This window comes from Vicugna pacos, chromosome 18 (assembly GCF_048564905.1).
Source record: "Vicugna pacos chromosome 18, VicPac4, whole genome shotgun sequence".
In the NCBI taxonomy this organism is placed as follows: Eukaryota; Metazoa; Chordata; class Mammalia; order Artiodactyla; family Camelidae; genus Vicugna; species Vicugna pacos.
The window spans coordinates 7,314,990-7,327,510 of record NC_133004.1 but is presented as its reverse complement, the minus strand read 5'-3'; the positions used below and the strand labels follow the sequence as shown (position 1 = coordinate 7,327,510).

At 41.4% G+C, this 12,521-nt stretch overlaps 1 protein-coding gene across 2 annotated transcripts in view; it reads right to left on the bottom strand.

The window, feature by feature from the left end:
- Positions 1–1,784: 1,784 nt before the first annotated feature.
- Positions 1,785–12,521, bottom strand: part of LOC140686884 (trafficking protein particle complex subunit 9-like) — a 245,434-nt gene continuing 234,697 nt past the window's right edge. For both annotated transcript variants that reach the window (XM_072942049.1, XM_072942050.1), the window contains one exon: positions 1,785–2,307. In XM_072942049.1, the coding sequence (XP_072798150.1) occupies positions 2,059–2,307 (249 nt within the window). In that variant the 3' untranslated portion in view covers positions 1,785–2,058. The remainder of the gene's footprint in view (positions 2,308–12,521) is intronic.

Here is a 12,521-nt window from a genome sequence, read left to right as displayed (position 1 = left end):
CATTCTGTGAATCCGGCAGACACACACCGTGCACTGTTGTGTTCCCGCCTCGAATTTCTTTAACCAGTAGGGAAATGTGCATCTCAAGAAATAGACATACACATTTTTCAGACTTGAGCACACAATTTCCCTTTCAGGGTTTAGTGGGCTTCCATTTAATTCTATGAGAAATATTTAAAACCACAGAACAACAGCTGAGATAGGGTTTAAAGTACCTTTTATGTCAGTGAAAATAAAGCCAACTGACAGTTATCATTTTTACTTTATTTGATCTCACTCTCTTACTTTACCTCCCCAACCTCCTCCACAAAATGATGGTGAACATCCCCTCCTGGGTCAGAAATCTAAGTAGAAATTACCAATCACATTGAGGTGTGCTTTGTTGTTTTATTTTTCAAAACAACCAAGTTTCATTCATATGATTTAATAATTAAGATCAGAAACAAAGTCTACTCAATAAATGTTAGACAACACATGTCGTCATAGCTGCTCATCAGGTTTGGCCCCACGTTGCACACTTTTACATGGACATGTGCCATGTGCTGTCATGGGAAACGGTGAGTGGGGCAGGGCCTCTGCTCTCACAGGGCACACAGCCTGGTGGGGCAGGCGGTGTTCAATCATTGCCCTTTTCTCTTTTATGTACTTACAAATTATGGGAAATGCTATTTAAAAAGAACAAAATGAGTCAATGAAAGTGAAAAACACATGGACAGTATTTAGGCTGAGGGAAGACAGGGAATCTCTTTGAAGATCTAACACTCCACTGAGACCCAAAGGACAACTCTGGCACTGCAGGTGAAAGGCAGGGACACACTGATAAAGGGCTGAAATCCAGAATATACCAAAATTTCTTTACACTCAACAAGAAGGATGAATAACCTGATTAAAAAATGAGCAAAATGCCTGAAAACACACCTCATCAAAGAAGAAATCTAGATGCCAAAGAAGCCTTTGGAAAGATGCTCCACAGCACCTGTCATCAAGGGGATGCAGACTGAAACAGCGAGATACCACTGCACACCTGTCAGAACTGCCAAAATGCAGAACACTGACAGCACCGAATGCTGGTGAGGATGTGGAGCACCAGAAATTTTAATGCATTGTTGGTGGGAATGAAAAATGGCCCAGGTACTTTGGATGATGTTCTGGCAATTTTTTTACAGAGCTAGACGTAATTCTAACATCTGATCTGGCAACTGTGCTCCTTGGTGTTTACTCGATTAAATGGAAACTTATGTTCACACACAAATCTGCATACAGATGTTAATAGCAGCTTTATTCATACTCAACAGAATTCAGAAGCAACTAAGCTCTTCTTCAGTAGGTGAATGGATAAATAAACTGTGGTTCCGCCAGAAAATGGACTATTATTTGGTGCTAAAATGAAATGAGTTATCAAGGAATGGAAAGACATGGAGGAACCTTAAATGCATATTACCAAGTGAAAGAAGCCAATCTGGGAAGTTTCAGCAACTGTCTGATTCCAACTGTATGGTGTTCTGGGAAAGGGAAAAACACAGAGACTGAAAGATCAGTGGCTGCCAGAGGCTAGAGGGGAAAGAGCAATGAATGAGGTGCAGCATGGAGCATTTTAAGGTCACTAAGACAGACGACTCTGTATGATGCTGTGATGGTGGATACATGTCATTGTACATCTGTCCAAACCCACAGAGTGCACAACACAATGTGTAAATCCTAGTGTCAAGTATGGGCTATGGGTGATGATGACGTGTCAGTGTAGGTTCACCCATTGTCACAAATGTACACTCTGTTGCAGGTGTCAATATTGAGGAGGCTGTGGGGACAAACTGCAGTTCATACACCCAATCCAGCCCCAGCCACCGCTGTTAATAAAGCTCTATGGGTGTGTGGACTGTCTGGCTGTTCTGGCATCTAAACAGCAGAGCTGAGCAGCTGCACCAGAGATCAGGAGGTTTTCAGACCCTGAAATATTTACCCCCAAGCCCTTGAAAGGAAAAGTCTGCTGAGCCCTGTTCTAAATGAATCAAAATTCACCCTGATGAGGCAGGACAGCAGGGCCCAAACCAGGCATGGTTAATGGGGCTGAAGCAATGTTTTAGTTCCAACACATTTGCTGAAGTCCTGCAGGTCCAGCGACAGACTGTAGCCAGGAAGTGTCTGCAGGAGGAGTCGGGAGCAGGCCTTCCCGCCAGGCTCTGGGATGCCGGGGGCCGCGTGCCGCACGGGGGCCACCCGCTTGAAGAAGGTGGACTTGCAGTGGAAGCCGATCAACTCGTAGAGCTCGGAGAGGATGCTGCACGGCTGAATTCTCTCCTCGGAACGCTGAAGCACAGGGAGAAAAGCAACAAGCATCTGAATGAAACACGTAAGTGAAAAAAGACGCATAAAAATGGTTTTCCCTTAAAACAGAGACCCGATGACACAGGAAGGAAGAGGAAGGCTGACTTAGTGCACTGATGGGACCGGATGCAGAAACGCAGGGAAGCAGCACTGTGCAGACACTCCAGACCCCCTCTGGGCCCCACCTCTCCGCATTCCACCTGTCCCTTTACTAGAAAAGCCCGTATTCCCTGAAATAGAGGAATCTGCTACCTAAACATGGGACACAGAGAAGGGAAAGAGGAAAAGGAAGGGAAAGTAAAGGAACAACAGTTCATCTAGACCCTAGGGTCTGGGCGGGACTTTCACCAAACACACAACTTCTCAAAGCACAGAGCGCACAGGGAGAGGCTGACAGAGTGATTGCGACTTCTGCTCCTAAAGCACCCAGCTACCTGTCAGCACATGCTGCGCCCGTTACTGAATCATTACAATCATCTCAGAAACAACTATTACCCCGGCTCACAGGCAAGGAAATCTGAAACTCGGGGAGGAATTATTATCATCCTGGACAAAGTCCCACAGCCCAGTAGTCTCAGAGCCTCCGGCAGACCCTGGGCTAAAATGCTCCTCATCACCACGGGCCCTGAGACTCACGCTGAGGCCACGTCAGGTCTGCACGGGCCCAGAGCACAGTCTGTGGGACAGGGAATGCTCCCACTCGAAGTGCCAGGTCAAGGCCCTCAGGAACTTGTGTAATGAAACCAAATCCCCAAACTCATTTCCAACCCACTGCCCTGTCCGGGAGGACTGCTCGGCACAACTGCGCTGTCACCTGTGCACAGGCTGAGCAAGGGGCCCAGACAGTGATGTGACATCCCAGTGGAAGTGGCTCGGAGACCACTTCATCACAGGACAGATTCTCCCGGCTTCCAACGTTAACTCTCCATTCCATTTCCAACTGGAAAGTAAGTTTAGACTTGTTTTCCTCTCTTAGAAACAAAGAGAGCGGTAACATCAGAGGGAAACTCAAGACTGAGGAAGAGTCTCCTGGTCACTTGCAAGGATAGGCCGGGGAGGGAACAGAGACAGGGATCAGAAAGAACCGTGTTCCAGTCCAAAGTCTGCACGTCACTCGCTTTGACAGTTTCCTTTTTAATACAGGTGATAAAATCTAATTATGATTGTTGGGAAAACTAAATGAAATAATGTATTCCACTAGCATAGGTGTAAAATCCTCCATGAGTGTTCCAGAAATGGACGTGATCGTGGTTAGTTACTGTCTGCCAATTCTTGTGTTCTCAGCTCACATCACCCAACCAGAGATGTGCGAGAGAATGCCTCACCAGCCAGCAGCCTTCTCCAACTTGGAAACTTACAGTGTCCGAAGAGCAGGCAGTGTTGGATGCTTTGTGGCACTCTGGAGGTAGCACTCCAGTGATGACTTTAAAAAGCTGGGGAGAATTTAGGGGACCATACAGTTCAAATACAGAGTACCCATTCCATGTCTACAAATATTCATCTCTAGCCATGATGATTAAGAGAGGAAATACATATTCAAACATACATCATTTTCCCACATAAGTGCATCAAAACAATTTGGAAAGAGTGTAACTTTCTTCTCTAGATCACACAGCGGGGATTACAAGGTTTGTACTGACAGCCCTACTTGTAAATCATCTGCAAACGTAACTGGGTCCACTATCAGTCATCATAATTTGAAGGGAATGTTAGAAAAGAAAAAAGCCAAGCTAATACACTCCAGTCTTTTGTTTGGTTACGATGTCACAGAGGAGATGGACAGCTCAATAAGGAACCACTCTGCCGTGATCACGGAGCCGGGGAGCGGGATGTGCGGCAAGATGTATGACGCAGCCGCAACTGTGCCCATGCTTCTAGGCAGGTACCCAAAGTCACCTTGACAAGGTGTGACACGTTTATGCCCACGTCCTCATAACCTGACATGTATTAAAGAGAAATGGAAACTTATAAACGGCCAATACCCTTGGTGGATACACTGTCCAAAGAGCAAAGTCACAGTTTGACAACTGGCCATCCCGGTACCTTGGGATTCATTCTTGAAGAACCTTAAAAACCACTCCTCTGTCCTCAAGAAGTGCTGCCTGCTAGTCCTATCTTTGGCTCATGGATACCGCATGTTGAAGTGAACTTCAATGTCTGCACAGATTTGACTGTCTTTCTCCAGGTTCACTTGTCCATTCTGAAGAGGCCTGAGTTAAGTCCAAATCCCTTAAGATTAATTCCCTCCAGTGACAACTCAACGAGCCTGTAATTACAAGCCAACTGAACAGGACTGTCCTCAGCGAAAAATGTCACCAACCCTTCACTGCTTTCTTAAACTCCTCTCCTGGTTAATTGCAACATACTAACACCACCCTCCACCAAGTTCCCCAAATATGTCAAATAGAAAGTAAGGTCCATAAAAGAGGAGACAACTCCATAGTCACCTTTGAATTCCTAGCATAAAGTAATGTCAACAAATATAAATATGATTATGGCTTCTTTCCTTTAAAACCTTTCTGGTTATTTAAATGAGACCATGGAAGGGAGGTGTTTGAGTCCAGTATCTTGATCCAGAAGACTCTGGAGGCCTTTTTCAGAATGGCTGTCCACTGATTCATTCAAAACACACCTTCTCTTTCCGGGAGGAGCTGTGATTTTCTGCCATGGGTTTGTGGTCACTCTCATGCCAGAACAGCTTTAAACTAAATCCTTACTTTGGATATGTTATTTTTTCCCGCTTCCAAAAAATTTTACTTTCCTTACTTCCTTGCCTTGAGGAATGCTTTTATTCTTTTCTTTCTAATTCAACCTTTTATAAAGCAGGATTCTCAGGATGTGCTTGGCCTTACATAAGAACAGCCATCCAACTCCCAGTGTGAGAGGCCACAGGCTCACCTCCTGCCCTCCTGCCAGGGCAACTGAAACTCAGTTCAGGAGCCAACCAGCACCTCAGGGCTTCTAAGGCTCACGTATCTCCCAGAATCCCTGCTTTCTGGTTTGTCTTGGCTTCTGAGAATTTCCCCTCACTTTCTTGACAATTAGCTGTGCAGCTTGAAAGATGAGGAAGGAAGGTTTTATTTCTTAATCAGAATTTAAAGGAACTTATGTAATGAAGCTTTTCACAAGTTTCTAGAACCCTTCATGGCTGAGACAGAAAACACACAAGATATTTTCTAAATTTAGCTATCATGTGCATTTTTTCTTTGCTTTTGTTTTGTTAACTGCTAATAGACATTTTTTAATTAAAAAATAAAATAAGGTCCCAAATAAGATAGAAAATTGAAGGGGCAAACAAAATTAAAGAGCAAAGACAGAAAAATGATAAGTACTCTACAAAGTTAATAGAATAAATACACTATGGATCAGACCAGCAATTCTCAGTAACAGCTAATTGAAACCTGACCATGAGGTAAAACGTCTCTCCTGTCAGGAGATGACCAACAGAAAATAGAATTAAATCAACAACCTAAAATTCTAAGTCTGGCGAGGTATAGAAGTCTACCAGCTAAATGTGTCTTCTTCTGGAAAAGAGGGAGACTCACCAGCTCTTTTCTGTGGAGCCTGAGCCCAGGGGAGGACAGTGAAGTGTGTTCTGTAAGTACCCAATTAGCAAAGTGAGTGATGAATAAAGAGATGTGAGCTTTGATGAGAGATGATACTACTATTCACTTGTCCTGTAAAGTATGTCTTCACGTTCAGAGATCAATATCTCGGCAGGAAAATGCACAGCCCGGGACCAGACCACTTCTGTGATTGTGACACTGCACTTAGATGTCTCAAGGGCACCTCCAACTCCACCTGCCAAGAGCTAACTTCACGGTGTTCCTCCCATAGCCATCCTGCCCAGGGCCCATGGTCGGGGACAAGGTCTCCCTGCCTCTCCCAGCTCAGGCCAATCACTCACAGATGTGACAAGACCCCTCCTTCAGGGACAAATTTCCTCAGTCAACGAGATCCACCACCCACACCTGTCCTACCAGGTACTCACTGGCACTCCCTCAGCACTGACTCTGTGCTGGGGACCATGCTGCACACTGTGCACACGTTATCTCACTGGATCTACACAGCAGTCCTGGGAGTTCGGTACATCACTGCTTCTATTGATTAGATAAATTGTTTCACTTCCTTGGGTGTGTCATCCAAAGTGACACGGCTACTGAACCACAAACCTGGGACTGAAAATCACTTGAAAATTGAACACTGCTACACCTCGCAGCCACCCTACTCTGACTCATCACATCACCTCCTGCCAAGCCTTCTAAATGTTTCTAAGCATTCTACAAGACAAAAGTGATCTACGAGAGCACCGCACTAGCCTACTTAAAATCTGTCAATGACGGTCCACTGCTCTTAGGGGAAAGCCCCACCGGGCCTGAGCACAGCCCAACGGCCCAGCATCTGCTTTCCCTGCGCGGCCGTGCCGCCTCACCCACCACGCAGCTCTACACGTGAAGCGTCCAGGACAGGGATGCTGACTCCGTACAACCCGGGGCTCGTCTCACTCAAACAATGATCACCCTCTTCAGTGGTTACCTTCTTCAATACTGAATCTCAGAAAAATATTTTCTCTGGATAAATCAATATCTTTTTCCTTACAACTTCCCATCATTGATAATGAGCTCCCCCCAAAAGAGAGAAGACCTAATCCTCAGTCTCCTTATCTGTAAAGTGCAAATAACAGGGAAATATGAGAGGTTTTATTAGAAGTAATATTCATGTGAGGCTGAGGGACAATTCCCAACATACAGTAAGTACTCAATATGTGCTTACTTAATATTAATAAGAATAGATTACATTCCAGCAACCTTAAATCAATGCTTTATGGCTTTGTCTAAAAGACTACCGACAAACAGTTGGACGAACTGTTTTGAGCAGATCAGCACAAGTGTACTGGGCAAGGTAAGCGCTGACTCCAGTTACAGCTGCAACCAACCAGCACTACGGGGCGGGAGCAGTTTGCTCAAACTCTTACATGTTGCTTGAGCATTTAGTTGTAGTTATTGAATAAAGACAGGTATTATTTACTCAAAGCTCCTGAAACATAAATCTTCAAAGATTGATGCAAATTATGTTTCAAGTACAACACTCTCACTAGAAATTACTTGAAAATTATAGCCTTAGCTCCTCTGCACATCAAAAGAGCATTTTCCTAATGTATCTGACTATATACTCTGAAAGGATTGTTTAAAAGAAATTAAGATGAAGCCATCCTGAATAAGATCTCAGTATCATCTACACAAACCCCACCCAAAGGTCTCATTTCTCACTTCCACATAGGTGTTCAGATGGCTTAAGCTGGGTCTTGGTTTCTTATGACACGGGGGTGGGAAGAATTGTGGATAGATCAATGTAGCAAATATAAACCTAGTGTATTTGCTATGTAGGAATCCTAGGAATAAATAAATTGATATATATAGTCCCACCCTTATGAAGCTAAGCCTTTCCATTTACAACAGCATAAAAAATAAAATGAGAGATACATTTAACAAAAGTTTACAAGATTTGTACATTGAATATTTTGAAGTATCACCAAAAAAATTTAAAATATCTTCATATATGGAAGGCATCCCATGATCATGCAATGGTAGAAAATATTGTTAAAAATGTTAAGATTTCCCAAAGTAATCTACATATTTAATGGAATCCCTATCAAAATTCCAGCTGACTTCTTTGCAAAAATTGAAAAACTGATCCCAAAATTCATATTGAAAGCAAGGGACCCAGGTCAGCCAAAACAATCTTGAAAAAGAAGAGCAAATTTGGAGGACTCACTCAAAGGTTACAGCAAATCTATAGCACTCAAGTCATTATGCTTCTGTCATAAGTTTGGATGCAGAAATCTATGAGACACAATAAAAAATCCTGGGGGGAAACTTACATTTACAGTCAGTTTTCCAGAAATGTGCCAACAAAACTCCATTGAAAGTATAGTCTATTCAACAAATGGAGCAGAGACACCTGGGTATCTGAAGGCAAAAGAATGTATCTGGAATCTGGACCCCGTATTTTATATAACAAATATTAATTCAAAATGGATCACAGACAGAAACGTAAAAACTAAATGTATGAACTTTCTAAAAGAAGACATAGTATGAATCTTTGTGGTCATAGGATAGGCTATGGCTTCCTAGATACAATACCAAGAGCACAAGTGATAAAACAAAATAGATAAAATGGACTTCATCAAATTAAAATCATTTGTTACAAAGGACATCATCAAGAGTGTGAAATGAAAGGGGAAAGGGGGAGCTCAAATGATAGAGTGTGTGCTAAGGAAGAAAAACAAAATGAATAAATCTAATTACCTCCCCTATAAAGAAATTGTTTTAATGTTTAAAAAAATTAAAGTGAAATGACAATCTGCAGAATAGGAGAAAAATCTTGCAAAGCATATATCTAATAAGAGACTAGTATCCAGGATATAAAACAAATGCTTACAACTGAACAATACAAAGAAAATCGACCCAATTTTTTAATATGCCAAGGATTTAAATAGATACACAATTGGCCAATAAGCATCTGAAAAGATGCTCAGCATCACTAGTGAAATCAAAATCAAAATGAGATCTCATTTTAAACTCACTAGGATGGTTATAATCAAAACATGGACAATAACAAGTGTCAGTCAGGAGGCAGAGAAATGGATACCCTCAATATGCAGCCGTTGGAAAGGGGCAATGGGGCAGCTTCTTTGGAAAAGCCCGATGTTTCCTCAAAAGGTTAGAGTTATGTGGCTGAGCAATTCCACTCCTACATGTAGAGTCATCCTTCAGTGTCCTCGGGGGGTTGGTTTCAGGAACCCCTCACCCTGGATACCATAATCCAAGGATGATCAAGTCCTTTTGCAATCAGCCATCTGGATCCATGAAGTGGAAACTACAGATATGGTGGGCCAACTGTACAGCCAAGAGAATGGAAATGTATTCTCACAAAAACTTGCACATCAATATTCATAGCAGTATCATTCAGAGTAGCTAAAAGTCACTAAAAATATCCATCCATCAATGAATGGATAAACAAAATTACCAAGAATAGTCCCACAAACTTTTGGTAATTGAATCTTTGACAAAGGAGGTGAGAACATACAATGGAGTAAAGACAGCCTCTTCAGCAAATGGTGCAGGGAAAACTGCACAGCTGCATGTAAATCAATGAAGTTAGACTACCCCCTCACAACATACAAAAAAATGAATTCAAAATGGCTTAAAGACTTAAAATTGTAGACAAGACACTATAAACCTCTTAGAAGAAGACATAGGCAAAACATCTGACATATATCTCAACAATGTTTTCCAAGAGCAGTCTACTCAAGCAATAGAAATACAAGCAAAAATATACAAGTGGGTTCTAATTAAACTTACAAGCTTTTGCACAGAAAAGAAAACAAAAATTAAAGCAAAAAGACAACCTATGGAATGGGAGAAAATAGTTGCATTAAATGAAAGTGACAAGGGCTTAATTCCCAGAATATGTAAACAGCTTTTTCACTTGATAAAAAAGAAAAACAAACAATTCAATCCAAAAATGGGCAGAAGACCTAAAGAAACATTTCTCCAATGAAGACATACAAATGGTCAATAGGCACATGAAAAAATGCTCAATATCATTATCAGAGAAATGCAAATCAAAACTGCAAACAAGTATCACCTTTCACCAGTCAGAATAGCCATCATTCAGAAGTTCATAGACACTAAATGCTGGAGAGGCTGTGGAGAATTGGGAACACTCCTACACTGTGGTGGGAATGCAGTTTGGTGGAGCCATTGTGGAAAACTGTATAGAGGTTCCTCAAAAGACAAAACCTTGGGGGCCCAGATGACACAGCAATCCCACTCCAGGGCATATATCCGTAAGGAAACGTAATTCAAAAAGACACTTTCACCCCAATGTTCACAGCAGCACTATTTACAATATGAAGACATGGAAACAACCTAAATGTCCACTGACAGATGACTGGATAAAGAGGTTGTAGTATATATGTCCAATAGACTACTATTCAGCAATAAAATAATAATAAAATAATGCCACTTGTAGCAATATGAATGGACCAGGAGAATGTCATTCTAAGTGAAATAAGCCAGAAAGAGAAAGAAAAATACCATATGAGATCGCTCACATGTGGAATCTAAAACAAACAAACAAAAAAAAACAAAGAAACAAAAAGATAAACTTATCTACAGAACAGAAACAGACACAGAGACATAGAAACCAAACTATGGTTACCAGAGGGGAGAGGGTGTGGAAGGAATAAATTGGGAGTTCAAGATTTGCAGATGCTGAGTATGTATACAATAAACAGCAAGTTTATACTGTATAGCACCCGAGAATATATTTAATAACTTATAGTAACTTATGTTTAAAAAGAATATGAAAATGAGTACAGGTATGTTCCTATTTAACTGAAGTTTTGTGCTGTACACAAGAAACTGACGCAACACTATAAACTGACTAGACTTCAATGAAAATATTTTTAAATAGACCAAAAACAAAAAAAGGAAAAGGATATTATCAAACAAAAAGAATAAAGTACTGATTCAGGCTACAATATGAATGAACTTTGAAAATTTATGCTAAAATAAGCCCGTCACAAAAGGGCAAATAGTGCCCTTTAAGGTGAACTGTATCTAAGCATTTATTGTACTACTCCTGTAAATTTTCCGGAGTTTTGAAGTCTATCAGTATCAAAATAAAATGTATTATTCATTAAAAACTTAAAACGCTTCCTCACAGGAGGGCTTTAATTATTAAATGCAGAAAAGCATGTAAAACTCTTGGAACAACAATTTGCACGTCCACACACAGTCACTGCTGTCACTGCCACTCAGAGTGTGGTGCCAGCGCTGATGAGAGCTGCCTCCACTCGCTCCCCTGCAGACAGGAGTGAAGGCCTGAGCTTTGACAGGCAGGGTTTGCGTGAACCTGGGTCAGCCACAGCCACGTCCCAGACTCTGCGTTACCCAAATTTCTTATACAAACTGCAACATGTAATGTAAACACTCTAGAGGGATGTATCTTACAACACAGGGAATACAGACAATGTTTTACAGTAACTATAAATGGAGCATCTATTGTACACCTGAAACATATATTTTAAATCAGCTATGTCTTTATAAAAAATTAAAAAATAATTTAAAAATGTTATCCCTTTAATATTCAATTTGGTTTTTAATTAACTACTAAACAGCTTAGAATATATAAAAGCATTTAAGTGTGATGTTTGTTTACAAATTTATTTACTTCAGCCTCCTGCTAAAAGAGAAATTAAACAATTTTTTAAACACAGCTTAACAACCATAACAACAAAAAGGCAAAACTGAGAGTGAAGAGAAAATGGAGATTCAATACTTAAATGAAACCAGGGGGAGGTAAACTCATAAAAATGGATTCCATGAAGTCAGGGCAAGTGTTAAAGGCCGACTAGAAATTCAGCTGTAAGATTCTTGGCAGCTAAAGCAAAAAGAAAAAGATGATGGGGCAGGTGGTAGAGCGTGTGCTTAGCGTGCACGGGGTCCTGGGTTCAAGCCCCAGGGCCTCCACTAACAGATAAATATACCTAATTACCTACCCCCCAAAAGAGCCCCAAAGAAAAGAAAAAGAGGAATTTCTTTCCAAAAAAATCCTGATATTAAATTTGGATTAAATACTTTAAAAAAAAAAGAAAAATAGAAAAGATGAGTGACACTGTGAACAAAAACCCCAGCTGGGCTAACAAGCTAAGTCACAAATCTAAGTGTGATAAGTGTCGGTTTACTGATCTAAGTTTTGCTGGGCTAACTCGTAAATCTGAAGTTCAGTGTCAGTTTACTGGGCTAACAAGCTAACTCGTAAGGTCAACAATTGTCAGTAACATGATCTGTTCCAAATTGATAAGCTTCAGTGTACTGCTTCCTTGCTTTTTGTTGTTTGAGCCTTATTGGCTAAAAGCCCCATACTTGTAATTAACCCTATAAAACCTCATGTGCACGTCTTGGAGGTGCTCAGGGCTTGGGAACAGAAGCCCCTCTGAGCCCGCTGGCATAATAAATCTCAGTACTCCCACCCTCTGAGTGGTGCTTATTTCTTGGCTGGCCTGTTGTTTCCGTAACAACACAAGTGATAATGCCCGTGAGATAAATCTGCGATGGCTGCTGGCAGGTCCCCATGTCTCATGTGGGAATATCTGAAACATATTTTTCACCACTCAGAGTCATCCT